The 24,298-nt window shown below is 38.8% G+C and overlaps 1 protein-coding gene across 3 annotated transcripts in view; it reads right to left on the bottom strand.

The window, feature by feature from the left end:
* LOC124605317 (nuclear receptor coactivator 5) overlaps positions 1-24,298 on the bottom strand; it is a 154,113-nt gene that overhangs the window by 46,107 nt on the left and 83,708 nt on the right. For all 3 annotated transcript variants that reach the window (XM_047136905.1, XM_047136903.1, XM_047136904.1), the window contains 2 exons: positions 10,711-10,863; positions 565-764 (listed from right to left, as the gene is read on the bottom strand). In XM_047136905.1, coding sequence (XP_046992861.1) covers positions 565-764; positions 10,711-10,863 — 353 coding nt within the window. The remainder of the gene's footprint in view (positions 1-564; positions 765-10,710; positions 10,864-24,298) is intronic.

Below are 24,298 nucleotides of genomic sequence, written 5' to 3' on the forward strand. Positions count from 1 at the left end.
AGTAATTGTAAAAATTAAAACAGTCCCTACACTATGGTTACTCTATAGTTACAGAATGAAATTACACACTTTCAGAGACTTAGCTGGACTCATACAGATATAATTTTATGAATATAGACTGAAGCGGTGAGCGAAAATTTGTACCAAGTCCGGGAACCGAACCTGGATCTCCTGCTTACCAGGCAGGTGCATTAGCCACTAAGCCACCTTGGTACAGTGGTCCACACAACTGCACGGATTACCCTGGCACACCTCCCTCCTTGATCCAAATTCTCACTGCCGCCACAGTCTACTTTAAATTCCCCCTTACATACAAGCAGAATTGCTGAGGCTCTCCATGTTGTGGAATAACACCTCAGCATTGAACCTTCATGGCTAACAGACCTGCCTAATAAGCACAAGACCCCAGTTTGATTCCCAGCCTTGGTAAAAATTTTCACTCACTGCTTCAGTCTATAGACATACTCTATAAATATTTGAAATATTCTGATGAACTTAAAAGTCACAACACCAAGGAAATTTAAATACGAATTCAATCTACATTCAAACATGAAACAGAAATACCTTGTGGCAAGCCATGAAGAATGTTTAACGTGAGACTGCGATGCTCTTCATTCTGTGGCATAACCACTATTGCATACAATGTTCCACGGCTTGCTATATTTGCTAGTACCCTACTTAGGGGCACTTCCTCATTTGGGAATAATAAATCAACAGTAAGACCAACTCCTTTCAACCAGTGTTCAATATATTCGGCATATTCCCTGAAACCAGACAAAGCATTGCAAATGTACTTACACAGCAGGCAAAAACCAAAATAGAAACAAACTTGGCTGACTATACTGTTTCACTACTGGATTGACAGGCAGCATTTTCTTTACCCATATTTGTGAAACTACTGGATATTTCTAAAATAAATGTAAAAAATGAGAGGGCTGGTAGAGTGGGTCATAACAAGCAACTTTCGCATAACAACCCATACCCACAACTCTTAACTTTCAGCACCAGGCATCATTTAACAGTGTTAAGCACTGCCAGGAAGGTAGCATATAATGCGTCATCCGAGTTGACATGGTAGCAGGTCAACGTTTTGATTTTCTCAGAGACACTGAGGCAAAAGAAGATGGGGCACATGTTTTGTGACCTTTATTTGAAAACAGTAATAAAAACTGCTCAAAATTACATCATTCTGCTTGAATGCATTCCAGAAAACAACATCCAAGTGATTATCACACCCTTTCAAACACACCTGGCAAAGTGGGGATTACATCAGAAGCTGGCATAATTCACACTATTAACTCTTCATCTGTCTTGACAGATATTTCATAAGCAACAGATTTCAGGTGTACCAAAACAAAACAAAAAATCAAGGGGCATCAAGCATCGACGGAACATGCAAGCCATGCCAACGGTCCACTGCACCCTATCCAATACCATCCAAATGATATCGCACCCCATGAGAGAAGTCAGCAGATGCACCATCATGCCAATACCATATATGCTGCCACAGGTGAGTGGAGCATGTTCCAACAACTCAGGCAGTGTTTCCCTGACAAATTTTAAGTATCTGCATTCAGTCGTTGGGGGAGCATCCATGGAGCAATCATGTTACTGCCTATCAAACCAGCCCAAATGATGATGGTGAAGTGCTCTTGGTGACCACAAACAAAGGCAGCTAGCGGATTTTTCCTTGTGCACAAATGTTGATTGTGGTTGTTGAAGATACCTTCCCTTGTGAACGATGGATGCCTCATCTGTAAAAAGTACAAAGTGTGTGAATTCAGGTGGAATGGCACACTTCCACAAAAAGTACAGGCAGAAGTCAATGTGGCACGGAAACTTTTCTGGGTTAAGGACTTGAGCTTTCTGATGGAAGTAAGGATGCAAATAATTTTCATTCCACACAACAGACCGTGGATTTGGAAAAGCAGGAATTTTTCCTTATTGCCCCGATGACAGATTCCAGAAGACACAGATACATATGATACTGAATAACAAGACGTTTCTTGGACAACAGCCTTCAAAATGCCACTGAAATAGGTTCGCTTTAATCTAACAAAAGGAAAGTCACGGCAAGCAAAGCACTTCATGTTAACCCCACAAATAGGTACTGCTATAAGGGACTGCAATGAAAATGATACTTACAGTGCTGAAAGCAAGGAGTCCCTATCATATGATTCTGATTCTACCTCCAGAACACCTAACAGTGATACAGAACATCAAGAGTCAAATTAAAATGAAGGCAAGGTAAATATATACTTGATGGAATAGATGATTTTATTATTGAGTAAATATGTTTCATGTTGATAATGTCATATACTTACTGAAACTGATATTTGCTTGTAAATTTTCCTGAATGCAAGTGTTTTTGAAGCAGTAATTTTGAATTTAATTAACCTACAAAAACTTGTTTTGGATAGAAAATGTAATACGTTGTTGTGAATATACCAATATATTTTTTTAAGCTTCAAAATAGTGATCAGATTCCAATTTGGTTTGTACATACAAAATAAATAAAAATTCACCTCACCTTGTGAGGTGAAACCAGTCAACAATTAAAATAATAAGCGCAATTATGAATAAAAAATTAACACGTGAATGTACCATCATCAAGGTTGTACAGTTAACACTTCAAATTTGTATTGCAATATCACTACAGTAAATGAATGATATTAAAAACCCGATTCACTCCAGCTTACAATACCATCAACTCTGAAAGCACTAAGGAGGAAGGGAAAATTTATAAATGAGTCGTTTTAACATCCATTTAATGCAGTTGGGGCTGGGACAAAAAATTGACATAATACGTGGGTAAATGGTAATGATAGGAGTAACTTCAAGGTTCCATTGTTTGGGTTGAAATGGCAGTGATAAGGTGACATCCTAGTAAATGTATATCTGTATGTTTTTTCTAGCTCGTTGATTTCGTGTCTGGGGAACTGTGGTCAATTCAGTTCTGTAAGTTCTACCTTTTCAATGTTACAACATAACTTCAATGTTCCAGCACTGAAGACAAACAATCATTTTCTCCAGAATGAATTTTCACTCTGCAGTGGAATGATTAAAGCTGTATGCCAGACCAGGATTCAAACCTGGTACCTCTGCTTTCTGTGGGCAAGTGCTCTACTGACTGAGCTACCCAAACACAACCCATGACCCATCCCCACAGCTTTACTTCCACCAATACCTCATTTTGTACCTTCCAAACTTTACAAGTTCTCCTGCATAACTTGCACTCCTGGAAGAAAGGATACTACAGAGACATGGCTTAGTGACAGCCTGTGGGATTGTTTCCAGAATGTATATTCCCTCTGCAGCAGTGTGTTTGCTGATTTGAAATTCTGAGTGCTGGTCTGACACATGGTTTTAATTCACCAAGAAGAATTGTCGACGATGTACGCATGCAAAGAATGAAACATTTCTCTTGTCTGGCGTTTTGCAGCAAACCCCTGACCAAGAGCACAACTGATGTCCTAATAAGTCACTTAAAGTGTCTCATGCAAGACCAAAGGGACAGAGTGTACCTCTTTGAGATTACCTGGAGTATGAAAGCTAATGTAAACTCAGCTTATAACATATATACAGGGTGGTCCCGAATTCATGGTACAAACTTTAATGGTAGGTGCAGGACATTGTAACAAGGATATATTGTATAGGAATGTATAGTCCCAGGTGACGCGGTGAGGAGTAAACAGGGGAAATAACGGCCGAAAGGAAAACGAAAGATTTTATTGAAATCGTTGTTGACAAGTGTCATGTTTACAGTAAGTGTTCAAAATTGCGTCCACCATGAGCGATACATGCTTGACAGCGTCGGTGCAGCGATTGGCGTACACGTTCAAAGATGCCTGGTATTTCACGCACACCTGCAGCAGCTACAGATATGCGAGCAACGAGATCCTCATCTGAGTCAACTGGAGTCTCATAAACAAGACTCTTAAGATGTCCCCATAAAAAGTAATCGAGGCAAGAGAAATCAGGAGATCGGGGTGGCCAAGGGACTGGTCCACCACGCCCAATCCATCTAGCACCAAACGTGGCATTCAGGTAATTCCGTACAGCAGTGCTGAAGTGTGCTGGCGCTCCATCGTGCTGAAACCACATGCGGTTACGAATGGCAAGCGGAAGATCTTGCAGCAGTTCTGGTAACACTTCTTGCAGAAAAATAAGATAGCTTTCGCCACAGAGTCGCGTGGGTAGTAAGTATGGCCCAATCAAAAAGTCGTTCACAATACCAGCCCACACATTAATACCGAAACGTTGTTGATACGCATGTGGACGCGTTGCATGTGGATTATCTGTTGCCCACACATGGGAATTGTGCGCATTAAAGACACCCTCGCGTGAAAATGTCGCTTCATCTGTAAATAGCACATGACCTACGAAATCCGGCTGCAACGCACATTGCTGCAACAACCACTGGCAGAAGTTCACGCGAAGAGGATAATCTGCCGGATTCAATGCTTGTACTTTTTGAAAATGGAAGGGGTGTAAGCGATTTTCATTTAACACTCTGCATACAGTCTGATGACTCACATGTACGTCACACGCAACAGTTCTTGTGCTTGACTCGGGTCTATCAGCCACTATGTTCAAGATGCGTTCTTCCAGTCTTGGAGTGCGTACAGCTCTTAATCGACCAGCGTCATGTCTGTTGACGTCGAACGTACCTGTTTCACAAAGTTGACGATGTAACCGTTGAAAAATTCTATGATCCGGCATTCGTCGATTAGGATACTCCGCGCGATACATTCGTAACGCAGCTCTGGCGTTACCATTTGCACGGCCGTACATGTAATGCATGTCTGCTTTTTCTGCATACGTAAAGTCACCCATCGTCTACGGCAGCACAATTGTGAATGGCGCTTGTCCCTACTGCGATACATCATGTTCATCTACTGCCCTCTACCGGCAGTGACACCAACCGATCACTCCATTTCTCTTTCCCCTGTTTACGCCTCACCGCGTCACCTGCGACTATACATTCCTATACAATAAATCCTTGTTACAATGTCCTGTACCTACCATTAAAGTTTGTACCATGAATTCGGGACCACCCTGTATAATGTCATTTAACAGCGACTGGATTGCGTTGACACTGGTATCAAAAGTAGTTTGAACAGTTTCTGTGCTGAAAGCGAATTATTTACAATTGTATTTATAAAGTCAAAATTCATCCCACTGCAAGATCTTTTGCTATGTAGGGCGGTTGTTATGTTTCACATACTTGTCCAAATAGTGCAGTACTGACAATGTATTCTTGTGCTTTGTCACTGTTTATTTTGATCAAATTCCCAGATACAGTTTTTGTAATTGTAAACATGCCGAAGCACACAACTGCTGCCAACGAGGGAGCATGGGAGTTCAAAGCACAAGGTCTTTATGGCCTGATGAAGCTATAGTATTCTATAAATACTGCAACAGCATGATATCATGGGACAGAAAAGATATTGTATTAAACCACATGCAGAGGAGAAGCACAAATGAAATAGATCAAAGAATTCTATTGCACAAATAAAGCTGATTATATAAGCTGGTTCATTGTTGGCCTTTGCTACCATCCTACAGTGATCTCTATGTGACTTACATGGTGAACTGGGTGTTTCTTTGCATTGTGTTTGGTTTCCCATTTGGACTTTGCCTGTCAGCTGCTGCTGCTGCTGCTACTGCTGCTGCACTATTGCTTGGGCCGGGAATAGGAAAGGGTTTCATCTTGTGACCTGCCTGGCTCAGCAAACGATGAAGTTATCTGTTCCCATGTTTATGATGCCACATTTCTTTCATGTAACTGTATCAAGTTTTATGTAGAAATAAATGTCAATTGCTGTCTGCAAATATGGTGATGACATGATTGTGAGATAGCACAACCATGATGTTATTTTTGAACTATGAAGTGTTGGGAAGCACGGAAACCACTCAACAGTTAATGTAACAACTTCAGCAGCAGACAGCAACAGCACAGCACTTTCAAGAACCATTGCATAAAACTCATCAATGGCATCAAGTCCTGCCACCCCGGTGTTTCTGCTGTTTGACCAAGCAAAAAGACAATGAGCATCTCCCATAGGTGGATGACACTTCATGGAGGCAAGTCAACATACGTTTCTTTGTATCATGTAGTGCAGATATTTGATTCATTAAGAGCCTTCAACCATTTCATTAGACAGTATCTGTCATCCTCTCATCAGGCAGAATATGTACACTGCTAACTGATCATTCTGCATCAGAACATGTATATGGCAGCTGCTGGACTAGAACCCCTCCAACACAGGGAAAGAAACTCAACCTTACACAGCCTGGGTTATGGAATTACCAATATTGAGCCACACCTGTAATTTCAGGTGCATTTGTGGCATATACTGCACTGAAGTTCTTTTCCACATCCTTTACTCAAGTCAGATATCTCCTAGAACACTTTCTCAACCACCTACACCTCCCAGTACACTTTCTCAACCACCTACAAAGTTTTAAACTCTCCTACCTAAGTACACTTCTGTTGACCATTAGAATGGAAAGACAGCACTGTGACCAATCAAGAGCATTTCAACCACAAGCCCTCCAAATGTTGTTGTTTGCCCCCAGTGCCTTTTAAAGCATATACACATAGAACTCCCCACTATGATACTATCTGCCAAATTTCTTCGAAGCAGGACAATGTGGAAGTTTACTGCATACACCTTTGCAAGTCGGCTGCGTGGAACAACAATGCGACAGCACAAACAATTTTCAACCAGTGGCAATTTCTCTAAATGACTGACAGAAAAGTTGCGAGCCAGCTGCCTCAAACCTCATTCTGCCTTCCCCGCCAAAAACTTTTGGCATGTGAACATATTCGCACTCTTCCTTCCTTTTAGCCAGTCTCTCTTCATGGTTATGCATTCGTACCTACTGCCACTGCCTACATGTCTCTCTCTCCCAATGTCTCTTTCTTTCTCCACTTGATTTACCAGATATCCCACAATCACTGTGTCCTCTTTCATTTACACTGTCTTCTTCTGCCTTTCTTCCCCAATGCCACCGTCTGCACCATACCTCAGCAGTACAAAAATTCTGAGGAACCAACTTATTTTTTCCAATGTACTCACACGTTTAAAATTTCAGTTCAAAATGCGTTCACCTGTGCGTTAAAGTTCGCTGATCTGGGAGGACACCCCAAGCCTATGTATAGTCTCAATTCGAATTCGCCTCTCTTTTTCATTCCCACTCTCTTTCACAGCCACTTTCTCCCTCCCTCTCTCTCTCTCTCTCTCTCTCTCTCTCTCTCTCTCTCTCTCTCTCTCTCTCCCCCCCCCCCTCCCCACACACACACACACACACACACACACACACACACACACACACACACACACACACACAGGCACTATTTCTTCTCTCTTCCACAATCACTCTCTCTCTGCTAATTTCTATCAGCACAAAAAAAGCACGAATATGTTTGCATGCCAAAATTTTTGGTGAAGAAGGTGGAATGAGACAGCAGGTTCCCCGCTTTTCTGACAGTCTTTTAAAGAGGAGTGTATTTGCCTTTTATGTTCAGTAAAGTTTTGACAGATTATTTACGTACTTTAATGCATTTATATACTTTGACAAATAAGAACAGAAAATAAGTATGCATTAGACAAGGTTAACACAAAATCATTTGGTTTACACTTCTTCTGGATACTTTGCTAATCAATCGCAATTCATCGAAAATGCCAGCCTTATGATTTGTATCTTAAGAAAGTAAAAATGTTATTAGAAATATTTTATTAAATTGGCAGACTTTCCAGTTTTGAACAGATTTTGGCAATCATCTTAAGTTCTTTTTAGGCGCATTATGACCCTTTTTAGGCCATTTTTTTTACCGCTGCAGTACCCCTTTGGGCATATTTGTATAGGAGTTAATTGCCCATTATACAGAGAAAGTGCATCGCCAAGTTCTACTGGTAAATAAATGCTGATTAAAAACTTTGTTGGCCAACCTCAGGACCCTTGTGATGACCCTAGTATCCTTGCCATGCATTCACTATTTTAGTTAAAACTACATTTATGCCTCAGATCAGATATGTAACTTCAAAGCTTTGGATCTCAGTAACAGATAATAATACTGAATGAAGTTATCCAAGAACATCAATTTAAGAACATACGGAAAAATTTTTGACAATCTGCCATGAACAGAAATTACAGAAGTGGCCAGCCTCACAGCTGGTACAGTATGATTTAATACCCACATATGATTGTTTTTTTAGGGTTTTATAATGAACTGCTCACGAATGAATGGTGCTTTTGAGAGTCACCTAAGTCCACCTTACATCACATATAATGCAAAAGAACTGATAGATTTGTTCAATTTGCCTGGGTTGGAGGAAGTGTGTAGTGTTCAAATTTTGACCTTGTACTGCAGGATAGCTACTCCGATAGGTGTAAAAATGGTCACTAGGCCAATGGCTATCCAAATCATTTGACCTCTTTATCTCTGTGATCAATAAAACACAAGATACAATTCTCTGAAAAATCATATTTTTGCACACAGCTTTCTGCAACATACTGATACCGTGCATGCACTAGTTACAAGGACACTATCTCCAAACTAATACTGTCATATTAGACGATTTTGCAATTGCGAATAATGACTACCATCAGCTGTAGAATGGAATGACGACAGTGAAAATCTGTGCTGGACCGAGACTTGAACCCGGGTTTCCCGCTTACCACGAGCAGTGACCTTACCATTTGGCTATCCGTGTACAACTCACGGATCGGTTGGTAGGACATGTTTTGAGGCATCAAGGGATCACAAATTTAGCATTGGAGGGCAGCGTGGAGGGTAAAAACCGTAGAAGGAGACCAAGAGACGAATACACTAAGCAGATTCAGAAGGATGTAGGTTGCAGTAGGTACTGGGAGATGAAGAAGCTTGCACAGTATAGAGTAGCATGGAGAGCTGCATCAAACCAGTCTCAGGACTGAAGACCACAACAACATGCAAACAACAAGTTAGAGTCTCCCATTGAAGTACCTGTTCACGCCATTCAGTAACCTATCCTTTGCAGAGAAACCAGACTCTTGTTTCTCAGTTGAAAAAGGGTCTAGGGACCAAAACAAAATGAGGCTCATATTTTGCTCAAAGCTTTGGATGAATTTGTGTTGCTGATAAACTGTCCTAAGTTAAGTTTATCCACTGAATGAAATATACACACATCAAAACTACTTTTAAAAAGACAAGTGAACGAAACTATTCCAGAAATCAACTGGACACTTGACTTACATTACCACATATCACAAACACAACAAAAACTTATATTGGTAAGTGCCAACTCCCTGCCAGGTTGAGGAATATTCTACACACCTCATGCACACTTCTAAGCTCATTCAAAGGCATTAATAGAGTTGGTCTACAGCAAAACTGTCTGAGCATTAGTCACAAAGGCTCTTGTTTACGTTCTTTTTCAGGTCTTGAGTTGCTTGTATGCAGCATGTAGAGTAGGCTGAAAAACCAGTCTCTTGACACAAGGCTAGTATGCATCAACAAACTCCATCCAAGCAACTATACAATGTACATTATGCCAGCAAAACTACGATTTTTTATAACATCCAAAAGGTTTGATAAACAAATCAGTTTCATTCTACAGTGACTATAAAGTTCCCAAAGTTGAGAGAGAGAGAGAGAGAGAGAGAGAGAGAGAGAGAGAGAGAGAGAGAGAGAGAGAGAGAGAAATGTTACAAGGCAGCTGACTAGTAGAAACTTCAAGCATTACTTTTCTATCAGTCACAATACTTCTACCTGCAGCAAGGGTAATGTCACTTTCAGCAATATAGTGCAATTCATATTTAAATAATTGCAGTAAATATATGCTTTTATACAGTTACGGATGTAGGTAACAATCATTCTGTGGTACCCGCAAGATTAAATGTAATGCCTCGTAAATTGGAATCAACTTAAAACATACTTTCACTACAACATTCAAAACTGTGATGGCATAACAGCAGAACGATTGCACCACTGATGAATTCACTTGGCATCACATAACAGCAGAAGGGTTGCACCATTGACTGAATTCGAGAGCAAGTGTTACACTAGAAAGTGCGAGGAAATAATTCCCTTAAAATCCACATAAATATGCTAAAAATGAAGACAAGGTTTATGCCCCCAGAATTTAGCATCAAAACATAAGGAATGTTAACCATGCATATGTTAGCACAGTACGATTAAAGTGGAGCCATTCTCTGTAATTTTTCACTGGCAGCTGTTTAATGCATTCTGAGCACTGTGCACTGCTATGAGCAGTGTGAAACTTTGTATTGGTATATGAAACTTTTTCTGATCTAGTGACTTCCTAATAATATAATAATAATAATAATAAAACTTTCCTGATAAGACACTGGTTGCTTTCATCAAACTGTGTAAAACTAAATCAAGCTTAATTTCTATTAATGCTGACCCAACCCCCCCCCCCCCCCCACACACACACACACACACACACACACACACACACACACACACACACACACACACACACACACACACACACACACCTTGACCGAATATTGTCTTGTTTAGTTTTTATTGAAACCACAAAAATAACAAAATGAACCCAAATGGAAAAAAACTGAACGAGCTATGCCATAAAAATACTGATTCCTTTATTAGTGTTCATCCTGATGAGGTAAGCAGACACAATGAGCCTAAAATCCAAACAAGCAGAAAACCCTGCGTGAGAAATGTAGACTCACCTCTGACTCTTGTTACAGACAATTATTTCACAATCATTTGTCCGGTCCATTGGCGGAATATTACTTGGTGGTCGGACATCTTTAGGTGGAATGTTCCTTGGTTCTGCCATTCCTGGTCTGAAAGGTGCACCACCAAATGGAGGTTGCTCCTTCCTGAATGGACAAAAATCAGGTCGTTTCCTACTAAAACACGACAAGATTATACAATAAAATGAAAAAAGTTCAAAAACATAAAATTTCTGGCATACATAATTATTAAAAAAGTGAACATAATACAACACTGACCCTGTTTATTTACCCTAAAGAGATGTATCAAAATATCATGAACTACAATTATATACAATTACATATATTCATAGCCACTATTTATGAGGCACTACGTCCTGTACAGCTAACAAAAAGCATATGAAGAAGTAAAAAATTATATTCCTAACATTTGGAAGAGAAAAAGAAACAATTGAGGGAAGTGGGACAAGGGAGGCAAATCAGTAAGGAGGCAGATCACTAAGGATCCAGAGAACCACAAGGTATTACAGAGATGGGTGCCAGAATAATAGACCATCTGTCTTGCTGTGAACATTTCTTTTTTATGTAATCATCTGTTATCATTCAGTTGAGAGGCAAGATATTAAAAAACAAAAACATTAATGAAACTGTGCTGTGAAAAGTCTGTTACGTGGTAGTTCATCACAGTTTACCACTGTTTCCTTGCATCAAACACAGCTAGAAATGTCAAAAATTTGGAGCTGCTACAAATATGTAAGCTGTTACAGCTAGTACTCCAAAAACAAGCTCTGTTCACGGTTTCAAAGTGAGCAATGAAGAGTAGCAGAACTGGCTGCAACAGTATACTCAGTAAACAACTGTAGGTTCAGCTTTCCACTGCTCTAAGCAGTCAGCTTGTTTTATTGGGTCATTTTGTGCATTTCCTTTTGTGTTTAGTGTTTTATATTGTTCATGTGCAACAACTGAATGTGGTTTCTTTCACTTAGTCTCCCAATTCTGATAACAGCTTTGTTTTTGTTAGTCACATTGCACGTGTACTAGGAATATTGTCAATGCTAATGCTTTCTTCACCTTCAACCTTATATTCGATCACTTTAACATGCTCATTTTGTATACAATCAATAATGTCCATGTGTGATCCTGAAGTAAGTTTTTTGTTCTCAACAACTGCCTGGCAGTTCAAGATCAATAATGCATTATAGAACATCATACACAGGCAAGATGTCACTGCTGCTGAAACCTGTGTCACTTTGTTTTCTTCATCTGTTGAATATGGTTGAATGGAACATTTGTGGCCAGACTGGTGCTTTTGTTTCGCCAGGTGTACTGAATATGTAACAGTCTTCAGATTTACAGATTTCAAGGACGTTTCAATCTCATCTAAATTTACTGGTGAAGTGAGCCATTCACGGTGATAAGCCTTGCATGCTCATATGACAAACCATCAGCTGAATTAATGTGTTTTTAGGTGAAGCCAATTTTGTATTGATGATGGGATTACATGCTTCAAACATCTCGGGCTTATAATCTAGCCTATACAAAGAGGTTTCAGCTTATGCTACATATATCATTTGGATGTGATTAATTCTGTCTTTATTTGTTTAGGTTTCAGCTTATGCTACCTGAATCATTTGGATGACATAACTCTGTCTTTGTTTTCAACCCATCTCATTTCCTGGACACTTTACATGGAAGCAAGTGCCATTTCATAACAATTATACACTTGAGCACTTAAATTTACACATACCATGGCTCTGAGTAGAATCTAAGGACAATGTGAAGTATATTCACCATTCGTTGGCAGCAAAAAAGTCTTTGTTGCTGGCTAAATTGGAGGCGAAATTTTGCAACTTGGGATTTAATAATTGGCTCAGAAAGTGGCACACCTTCACTTTACTTTATTAAAAGTATTCATAAAGTATTTGCCACATTCACTGTCTTTTCATAGTCCTGTCCTGTTTATGTCCATTACCACACCATTTTCAACTGTGTTTGCAAAACTTCTAAGTTTAATTCATTCTTTTATCCACACACTGATTGTTCTGTCAGATACAACACACTCACATGTTAAGCTTGTTTTTGCATCATTCTTCACGTGATCAATAATTTTTAGTTCACTGTTAACAGAAAATGCTTTTTGTTTCTATGAGATTGTGATAAGTATGTCCAAATCTAGACTTTGACTTAAGAGAAAAGTGTGTGGTCATCCACATGACTGTTAAAAGGAATCCATTAAACTTCAGTTACATGATAAAATCAAAGGCTGTAAATTCAATTAAATATCTAGGAATTACAATTACAAACAGCTTAAAGTGCAAAAAACACACAGAAAATGTTGTTGGAAAGGTAAACCAAATAATTGTTTTCTTGGCAGAACACTTAGATGTTGCAACAGGGCTACTAAAGAGACTGCCTATACTAGGCTTGCATATTCTGTTTTGGAGTACTGCTGGGTGGTGTGGGATCCTAACCAGATGGGATTAACGGAGTACATCGAGAATGTTCAAATAAGAGAAGAACATTCTGTATTATTGAGAAATAGGAGAGAGACAGTCACAGACATGATATGGGCTTTGGGATGGACTTCATTAAAACTAAGGCATTTCTCGCTACGGCAGGACTTTTCACGAAATTCCAAATACCAACTTCCTGCTCTGAATGTGCAATTATTTAGTTGACGACAACCTACACATGGAGAAATGATCGTCATAATAAAATATGGGAAACCAGAGGTCACCTGGAAAGATATAGGTATTTGTTTTTTTCCACACGCTGTACAAGAGTGGAATGATAGAGAATTATTGTGAATATTGTGAAGGTGATTCGATGAACCCTCTGCCAGGCACTTAAGTGTGATCTGCAGAGTAGTGATGTAGATGTAGATGTGCATTATGGCTCTGCTCAGTTCAATTATTGTCAAGAATTGTTAGTAATTTTGCAGACGGCGATAACAACTACTGTGAGGTGTGTATTCACATTTCAAAGCAATGATATAATAAGATAAATCCAAAGCTGAATTTAGTTACACCTATCTCTCTTGGTTATTGTTTTCAAGGCTTGAAGGTTGCAGGGATAAATGATACTACAAACATGCAATATGCAGATTGTAATAAGATCTATACAACATATAATCCAAATCCCCAGTATATTGGACTTTTACTATCTTTTGTAAAATCAGCTTAACTCAAGATGCCAAAATTTCCTGTAACTACACCCCCCCCCCCCTTTTTGCGCCATTTCATAGTTTTCACAGAATTTTCTCACACAAAATTTCCTACAATAACACTCATGTTTCAGCTGATCAATCCAAAAAAATTCTTTTTTGGCCTGTTATTACAGATGTACACCCAGAAGGCAGAGAGATATTGAATTAGCTGTTAATTTTAACAATGTGTGACTGAAGGAAGGCAGTCCTCCTCTGCTATGCTCAGCACAGTATTCTATCACTGACAAATAGGTCAAATGTGAGCATTTCTGACTACTCCTCTCCCCCTGTTTACCACCGGTATTTTATGAGTGTCAGTTGCTTGTGTGATTGTACTTGAGAATTGTCCTCTTTCTATGGCTGTTACCTTCCAATATGTCAATGGACTCCAACATCAAATAATAATCTTGAAGATTTAAGTTAATCTGTGCATTCAACAACAGCTGCTACGAAAGAAGACTCACTATCTGCCCACAGATTAATTGAAGAGTATTTACACAGTACCTGTCAGTACATTCAGTCAACTCTTACCACTAGACGGAGACCTCTTCTAAAACCAAATTTGAGTCTTCACAATCAGAAACTAAAGCCACAGCCTACAGATTACATCAATACATGCTTGAGAGTACTAAAGTGAGTCACTAGACAGCAGTGTGTGCACATGCTGTTTCAAAACTTTCTTTTAGGTGAAAATTGTGTTCATTTGGGACTTGAATGGGTCATAAGTAGTATCTGCAAATCTTGTTGGTAAGACCACTTGCCATGAAAAATACGATTCCAGGTTTGCATCCAGGCTTGGCACAAAGTGTAAATCTATAGAAGTTTTGCATGCTTAAAAAGTTAATTTAGTCAGCAAAGAAGCAAACAAGTGTTGCAACTTTTTCAAATAACAGTCAGCTCTAAAAAAATGTGAGCTATATATAAATGAGGAGAAAACAATGACATACACTTTATTTGCTGCAAAATAGATACCTAGCCACATGATCACTTTAATAAGCTACATCCGAACGTGTTGGTTTAAGACACAAAAAAATTTAAAAATTAATTTGCATACACGCCACGATGGTATGCAGTAGCAGTATGTGGTGTCTTCCATCGGAAGACTGATTTGATGTATCCCTCTATGTTACTGGGTAGTCTACCTTGTGCATCTCCATTTCGGTACCCACTTCTGTAACCTACATTCACCTGAACCAGCTTACTGTATCAAACATTGACCTACCTCTAACATTTAGGACCCACACTTCCTACATAAGCAAATTAACTATTCCTTCATACCTCAGGATGTGTCCTATCAACTGATCCCTTCTAAAGTTTTACCAGAGCACTAATCTCTCCAACTCAATTTAGTATCTTTAATCAATCTCTGCCCATCCAATCTACACCATTCTTCTACAAAACCATTTATCAGAAGCTTCTTATTCTCCTATACACTGGCATAGGTGTTCCTACTTGTCTACACATTCTACAGGTGTGCAGCATGTGGCTGAGCCGTTCCTCCAGGACAACCTAGATCTTAGATAATGTTGTCACACAGCAATAAGGAGGGTGGGGCAGGGGGGGGGGGGAGGGGGGGGGAAGATCACACACACACACACACACACACACACACACACACACACACACACTTAGCTGGCCAAATCCTGTGTCTTTAACAATTATTGTGTTACTTACGTGGCTCAGTTTCTTTGCTTTTTATACATTTATATGCATCCCATCGCAGTAGTGAGCAAATATGGTGACTTCATTTTATCAGAGGAGTTGTCCTTATTTATCCAAATGTCATCCAGTTTCGCTTTCATACACAACCACACGCCACACGCCAGAAAAATACTTTCAGGTGAGACTTCTAACATGTAAATGTACATTCAATGTAAACATATTTATCTTGCTCAAGAAAGCTCTTCTTGGTATTCCATTGCATCTTTGTTTGTAATTAGTTATTTTCTTGGTCAAATAGTAAAACTTATCTGGCATCTCCTAATCTAATTCCCTCAGCACCACTCAATTTAATTCATCTACACTCCTGCACCCTTCTTTAACTTTTGTTGATGTTTGTCTTAAAACACTCTTTCCAAGGCACTACTCATTTTGTTCAACTGCTCTTCTAAGTCCTCTGCCACAGCCACCAGACTTACAATGCCTTTTTTATTCACAGTTTTACTGATTGTGCCTGATGGGTTTATGATAGTTAAATGGTTTTGGCTCTAATTATCATCATCACAAGTAAAAATACAGAAAAAAATGCAAAATTACTATGAAATATAAACAGTTGTTACTACATTAAAAAGTACAAGATAGAGGGAAAACTATACCCAGTATACTGTTTCAAAAGTAACAAGCCAAGTGTCATCTAGCACCCACTGTGGTCATTTAAAATCAAATGGCACGTTTGCTTTTATGTTGTACATTAAAAATGGAACAAAAATTTTTAATATTTTTAAAAAGTAAATTTTCTGATGATATCTTGTGCCCAGTATGTTTGCCGGATGATCTGATGTAGTGTGGCTGAAGAATATGGTAGCTATTATGTGCTTTCAATGAACAAGGGCTGACATAGGTGTTCCTACTTGTCTACACATTCTACAGGTGTGCAGCATGTGGCTGAGCCGTTCCTCCAGGACAACCTAGATCTTAGATAATGTTGTCACACAGCAATAAGGAGGGTGGGGCGGGGGGGGGGGGGGGGGAGGGGGGGAGGGGGGGGGGGAAGATGACACACACACACACACACACACACACACACACACACACACACACACACACACACACTTAGCTGGCCAAATCCTGTGTCTTTAACAATTATTGTGTTACTTACGTGGCTCAGTTTCTTTGCTTTTTATACATTTATATGCATCCCATCGCAGTAGTGAGCAAATATGGTGACTTCATTTTATCAGAGGAGTTGTCCTTATTTATCCAAATGGGTCATTCCATGCCAAGTGGTCTAAACCTTCCCACCATCATGTCTCCAATTTTCTTCAAATTTTATCTGTAGCACTAGTCAAGTGCTAAATTAAGTTTCTCAAGATTTCAAGCCTCTAGCTGCAATACTTGCTGATCTACACCCCCTTGTCTGAAGGGTAGTAAGTTCGCATGCGCGCGACATCAGACAAAATGCCATTTTTGGGGTCTCATAAAATTGAAACCAATTCATAAGAATGGTTAGTAAGATGAGACCCTGTACAGTTTTTTGTGCTGATTCAAACGAAATTAATTATAAGATTATTGATGCAAAATCCGGTCAAACAAGTCGACTCAAAGTGTACCCCTAATTCTGTCGTGACTTAATGCGACAAATTTTGACCAATATTCAGACTGCAATAATTTCCTTGCAGATAAAGATATGGACTTGAACTTTTTACCAAGTCTTATCTTTGTGCTGGACATAATACAGCTGGATTTCCAACTACCCAGGCTTTATAGTCGCCTTGCAAAATCTCTTCAAATTTGGCAGTGTCAGCGCAAATGGCTTTATTTACCAAAGTTCAAAGCCCATTACTACAAAATAGTCAGCCTGGATTTAATTGTGAATAGTATCATCTGAAAGAGAAACTCTTGCTCTACGAGATGGATATATTTTTCTTTTGCAACGCTTCCATTAAGTGCTTATTTACTCAGGTCAAAGTATCTTATATTTGTGTGCGCAGTGCCCTGCGTTGGTCCATGATGTCACTGATGGAGCTGGAATAACACCAATGATAAGTTGTTCTGGAATCCAGCAAGTATCACGTCTTAAGGGCCAATAAAATGAACTTGCAGGACCATGAGGATGCATAAAGCTTATGAAAGCATCTTTCTGTTCGACTGAGATTTCAACGATGTTTCCAATCCACCATTTCTTTTCATAAATGCAAGCAACATACTGCCCAGGCTGAAGATCCATGACTTGAACTACTACTTCAGCAGCACTAATTTTGGCCAAAAAAGATGTCGCATCATTAGAAACTCTACTGACCTTAATTGTCGTCATATCAATGGGCAAAAAATGGTGGTTTTCTCTTGTGCCAGCTAGAGTGTGCCCTTGCAGGAATCTTTCTTCTTGAGAAGCTTTTTCTTCTTCAACTTCCTCTTTGCTGATGAAAAAGAATTTGATTCCATTGATATTATCATTGCAGAAGTTGAAAAGATCTTTGGGTGTTAGAATCTGGTTTTCATATGGACGTTGCAAACTTGCTCTTGCTGCCAACCGTTTTGTTGTGCCTCCAATGCCATCACAAGGCGACTTTCCATGGCTTGTTCCAAAGAAATTCCATTCTGCTGTTATTTCAAAATCTTCTTTGTGATAGCATAAGTTGAGAAAATTCTTGAAATTCTTATATTGTGCAGCTGAACCATCACTGAAGTAGTGGATGTGTCTTATTTTGGAAAATTGCATCTTCAGGTAATTGATTACTTTTCCAATGTAAACATGGACAGTAATCGTATCGTGTCGAAGGCAGTCACTAATAACACAAAGATTCACACATTGCACCTCTTCGTTTTCACAGTAGTAGACTACAAATGGATGAACTGTTGCTTGACTGTTTTCCCAGTGAAAGCCTTGCACTGCATCTTGAACAATAAATGAATAGTTTTCAGCAAAATCCATTAGTATTATGAATTCGCCTTCTTTCAAATCAGTTTTGAGAGCTTTCAGGTGCTGGCTTTGATGCTTGGCAATGTAGTGATGACAAGACAGGTTCCAAATTTTTGCTGCAATATCTTCAACATACTCTTCTGTTGAAAGCTGCTTTGTTTCTAAAGTATCCCTGTCGGTATGAATCCATTGTTTGTACTCAATCAGTTCTTCAGGGTCATTATCTTCAAAATATGTTGCAATAACTGCTTCTACACCTTCTGGACCAGGGCAGTTTTCACAACGATGAAGCATACAATCCTTGTTTTCCAAGCTGCAAACAGCTTTGCTAAGAATTTCCTTGTAGTCTTCATTGATTGATGCACCAGTGAGCATAAGCTTGACATTTTGGTGTATTGTACAGACACAAACTGAGTGCATTCCAGCAGAGCCAACTGTAACACACCATTTTGGTCTAAGCTCGCAAAACTTTGAGAAGCCAATTTCTGGTCCATTTTGCTTCTGATAAGACACGTACATTTCCTTCAAATTGCAAAGCAACAACCGCTTTTGCTTGTACACCTTTGTTCCTGAAATTCTCACAGGCACACAGTCTTTCTTCCCTGGACAAAGTCTGCTGAATTCGTCATCTTGAAAAAAGTCATGTACTTTCTGAACAACTTCATCTGAAAGCTTCCTTCCTTGCCGATTTGCTGGAAAAGCTAGAACACCTTGCTCATTCTTCAGTTTTCTCGCTTGCTTTACCATTCTTTCTGATACATTAAATGCTGTTGTCGTATCTTTAATTGTCCAGCTTCTTGGAACCAAGGTCAATATTTGAACTTTTGTCCTACGATTTGACACTTTACATTTTTCTTTCAACTCTTCTATAAGATTATCAAGATCTGCACAATTATTGCATGGGCGACTTTTACTTGAACTTGGCTGTTCATCGTAATTGATTCCTACAGCAGCAGCAATTTGATTCCCAATTAAACTTTGTGCATCCAAGATCTTTCTTTTTGCATAGCTTTGCTTATCTCTTTTACTTAGTTGTCTTCTTTTCAATGGTGAAGCACCAATAAATGATAAACTTTTGTTGATGGCTGGTTCAGTTTCATCCGTTGTGAAATCTTGTTCAGATTGGGTTGATAGTGATGATGAATCTTCTAGCTTTTGGTTCAGTGCCGACATGCAGCGAGGGCAAAGCTTCTGACCAGGTTTTATATCAATCACTTCTTTTTTCTTTAACAGGCAAAGTTTGGCAGCTGTTTCATTATCAAGCAGTCTAAGTCCAGCTTTTACATTGTGATTCCTCTTCTTGAATGGATTGCAACATTTCTTTTGCATCGCTTGATATTCATGTAGGAAGAGGGCTTCATGGTGGAAGCAAATGATGGAATTTTCGTCAAGTTTGGCTTCTGAACGCGAAACAAGCAATTTCTGGTCACATTCTGTGAAATCACTAAACGCTTTGAATCCAGTCTTCTTAGCATAGAAGATAACATGGCACTTCGATGCAGCAGCATCTTTTCCAATTGAACAGGGGGCCAACGATTCTTCTTCTTCATTAACTTCTGACATCTCTCACTGGCCAATCACTGAATAAAACACGAATGAAATATCCAATTATATCAGTAATTCTAAGCGACTATTAAGATTCAAATTCCTAGAAATGAAGAAAAATTAGTGCATCGCGCATACAAAATATAACAACTTTGATGTGAGTTAATGAGTACTTAATGGTCGCGTTGCAAAAAAAACAAATGTCAGTCTTGTAGAGCAAGAGTTTCTCTTTTAGGTGATACTATTCACAAGCAGATTCAGGCCAACTATTTTTTAGTAATTGGCTTGAAACTTTGGTAAATTTTACCGTTTGTGCTGACACTGCCTAATTTGAAGAGATACTGCAGGGCGACCATATGGCCTGGATCATTGCAAATCCGGCTGCATTATGTCTAGCACAAGCATGAAGCTTGGCCAAAAGTTCAAGTCCATATCTTCAACTGCAAGGAAATCATTGCAGTCTTAATATTGGTCAAAATTTGTCGCGTTGTGTCACGACAAATTTTGAAGTATACTTTGAGTCGAGTTATTTGACCGGGGTTTGCATGAGTAATGTTATACATAATTTCGTTGGAATCAGCAAAAAAAACTGTACAGGGTCGCATCTTACTAACCATTCTTATGAATTAGTTTCGATTTTATTAGACTCCAAATATGACATTTTTTTTATGTTGCATGCACACGGACTAAGTACACTTCAGACAAGGGGGTCTAGATCAGCAGCTATTGCAGCTAGAGGCCTGAAATCTTGGGAAACTTACTTCAACACTTGACTAAAGCTACAGTTAAAATTTGACGAAAATTGGAGACCATGATGGTGGGAACTTTTTTCAGTTTTAGACCACTTGGTGTGGAATGACCCAAATGTCATCCAGTTTCGCTTTCATACACAACCACACGCCACACGCCAGAAAAATACTTTCAGGTGAGACTTCTAACATGTAAATGTACATTCCATGTAAACATATTTATCTTGCTCAAGAAAGCTCTTCTTGGTATTCCATTGCATCTTTGTTTGTAATTAGTTATTTTCTTGGTCAAATAGTAAAACTTATCTGGCATCTCCTAATCTAATTCCCTCAGCACCACTCAATTTAATTCATCTACACTCCTGCACCCTTCTTTAACTTTTGTTGATGTTTGTCTTAAAACACTCTTTCCAAGGCACTACTCATTTTGTTCAACTGCTCTTCTAAGTCCTCTGCCACAGCCACCAGACTTACAATGCCTTTTTTATTCACAGTTTTACTGATTGTGCCTGATGGGTTTATGATAGTTAAATGGTTTTGGCTCTAATTATCATCATCACAAGTAAAAATACAGAAAAAAATGCAAAATTACTATGAAATATAAACAGTTGTTACTACATTAAAAAGTACAAGATAGAGGGAAAACTATACCCAGTATACTGTTTCAAAAGTAACAAGCCAAGTGTCATCTAGCACCCACTGTGGTCATTTAAAATCAAATGGCACGTTTGCTTTTATGTTGTACATTAAAAATGGAACAAAAATTTTTAATATTTTTAAAAAGTAAATTTTCTGATGATATCTTGTGCCCAGTATGTTTGCCGGATGATCTGATGTAGTGTGGCTGAAGAATATGGTAGCTATTATGTGCTTTCAATGAACAAGGGCTGACATAGGTGTTCCTACTTGTCTACACATTCTACAGGTGTGCAGCATGTGGCTGAGCCGTTCCTCCAGGACAACCTAGATCTTAGACAATGTTGTCACACAGCAATAAAGGGGGGGGGGGGGGGGGGGGGGGGGGGGGGGAAGATGACACACACACACACACACACACACACACACACACACACACTTAGCTGGCCAAATCCTGTGTCTTTAACAATTATTGTGTTACTTATGTGGCTCAGTTTCTTTGCTTTTTATACATTTATATGCATCCCATCGCAGTAGTGAGCAAATATGGTGACTTCATTTTATCAGAGGAGTTGTCCTTATTTATCCAAATCACCATTGGATATTCTAAACTGCGGTTGATTATATTTCAAATAATGAAAGACAATGATTAAGTCATAGTTTTCAACATAAATAACTTCTTAAGTTGTATTTATTGCACATGTAACCCAAGAATGCACAAGGGCACACTATGAATATAATTGTTCCACTTTTAAAGTATGATGCATCAGGAGGCACAGCAGCTGATTTTAAATGACCACAAGGAGCATTAGATGGCCTCTGATGATTCACTTCTGCAACAGTATATTTATTTTCTTCTCTTTACCTTGCACTTTGTAATATTTCTATAACCGTTATTATTTAATAGCAATTTTGCATTTTTGTATTTTTTGGATTCTTTGTTCTGATGATGCCTCATTAGAGTCTAAACTGTCATAAGACCACCAAATGCAATTAACACATTTAGGAATAGAAAAGTATTTTTAAAAACCTACTGGACGCTCCCATTTTACTATGTGAAATTTCACTGAACTTACAATGTCAGCAGAAAACTATAAGTTTGTATTCTCCATTGTTTCCTTTACTGCTTGTTCTACATACAGAAGGCAGGCTGCAATGCTGTCTCAATCTTTCTTCTGCTACTATCTCTCTTACATGTCCTTAGAATCAAATAACTGCAATCTCATTTTTGCAGGAGAGTGATTTGATAAATCTGGCAAATTTCTCTGGAAGAATAGAATATTTTTGTTATACCTTCATGGTTTGTAAGTTTGACTATTCCAATCATCACACATAGAATTTCAACAATGTACAATGCACAGTTCCTTGTTGACAGCCATCTTAATTGGTCAGTGTTTCAACTGTAATTCAAAATGGAGTAATCCAAGTTCCATGCTGTTATTAAACATTTTCATTTGAAGGGTTGGACTCCCACACAAATCAAAACAGAATTGGATGAAGAACATGCGGACTCTGCACCATCACTGAAGACCATTTACTTTTGGATTAACAAATTTAAACATAATCAGGCAAGCTCTGAAAATGAAGCTTGCTCCAGCCATCCGACTGAGGTCACCATTAAGGAAACTATTGACAAAATCTATGATACAGTAATGCAAGACCACAATATAAAAGTTCATGAGAATGCTGAGACTGTAGGCATCTCAACTATGTGAGTGCATAGTATCCTGTGTGGAGAATTTGCTATGTAGAAGCTGTGAGCAAGGTGGGTGCCACTATTGTTCACAGTCGACCAAAAGTGCATCGGCCACATTTCAGCAAAGACCATTTTGTCAGTTAGCAAGGTGATGGCCACTGTTTCTTGGGATTCTTGAGGAGTTACCCTCATATATTACTTGGAAAAAGACACGACTATAACTGGAACCTATTATGTTTCATTATGGGATCATTTGAAATTTGCGTTGGTTGAAAAATGAGCAAGATTCACACCAAAAAAGTGCACTTTCACCTGGATAATGCACCATCCCACACATCAGTGGTAACAATGGCAAAAGTACATGAACTGCGCTTTGAATTGGTTCCTCATCCACCATATTCACTAGACTTAGACCTGAGTGACTTTCCAGTTCCCTAACTCGAAACTTTGGCTTGCTGGGAACAAATTTCCATAAAATGAGAATATGATAGTTGCGGTCACCAAGTATTTTGCAGAGTTTCACAGAATCAATTTTTGTAATAGTATGAAAAAGCTGGAGGATCACTGACCAAGTGTATATCTCTATGACTGTGTCAAGAAGTAAGGAGAGTTGCTTACAAAACAATTTTTTTTATCTGACTTATCAAACCACCCTCATACATGATACAAATAACTTTTTGCTTTCTGTATTTTGTTCCCGCTAATTCAGAATTTCAAAAGAATGTACTCCAATCATTAATGTCCAAAGCTGTCTCTAAATCCACAAGTGCTTTAATTGGCAATGCCGCTCTTAACAGACCTATGTATTTCTTGAAGTGTCCCAAAACAAGACACTTCATATCTACAGTACTATCCAGAAGCAGCACCAGGTAAGATTTTTTCCTTCCTCAAAGTGAGAGGAACTGTCTGTGGTCATCCTTCTGAATCTCTTGAGATAACTGTGTGTATCTTCAACAAATATCTGAAGACATTTCCTAAAGAGAGAATTTGGAACTCTCACCAAGTTGTTTTAGAGGATGAAAGCTGAAGTATAGTAATTCAAGAAAATATAAAGATAATGATAAGTTGCTATCATTACCACCTTTCTGTAACTATACTTAACATGTGTTTTTGTCAGGTAAGCATTGCCAGTGGTGATGGTGAAGTTTTTTGTGTAGTTGAATTCACAATTT

The sequence above is a fragment of the Schistocerca americana genome, chromosome 3 (genome assembly GCF_021461395.2).
Source record: "Schistocerca americana isolate TAMUIC-IGC-003095 chromosome 3, iqSchAmer2.1, whole genome shotgun sequence".
NCBI classification, from domain to species: domain Eukaryota; kingdom Metazoa; phylum Arthropoda; class Insecta; order Orthoptera; family Acrididae; genus Schistocerca; species Schistocerca americana.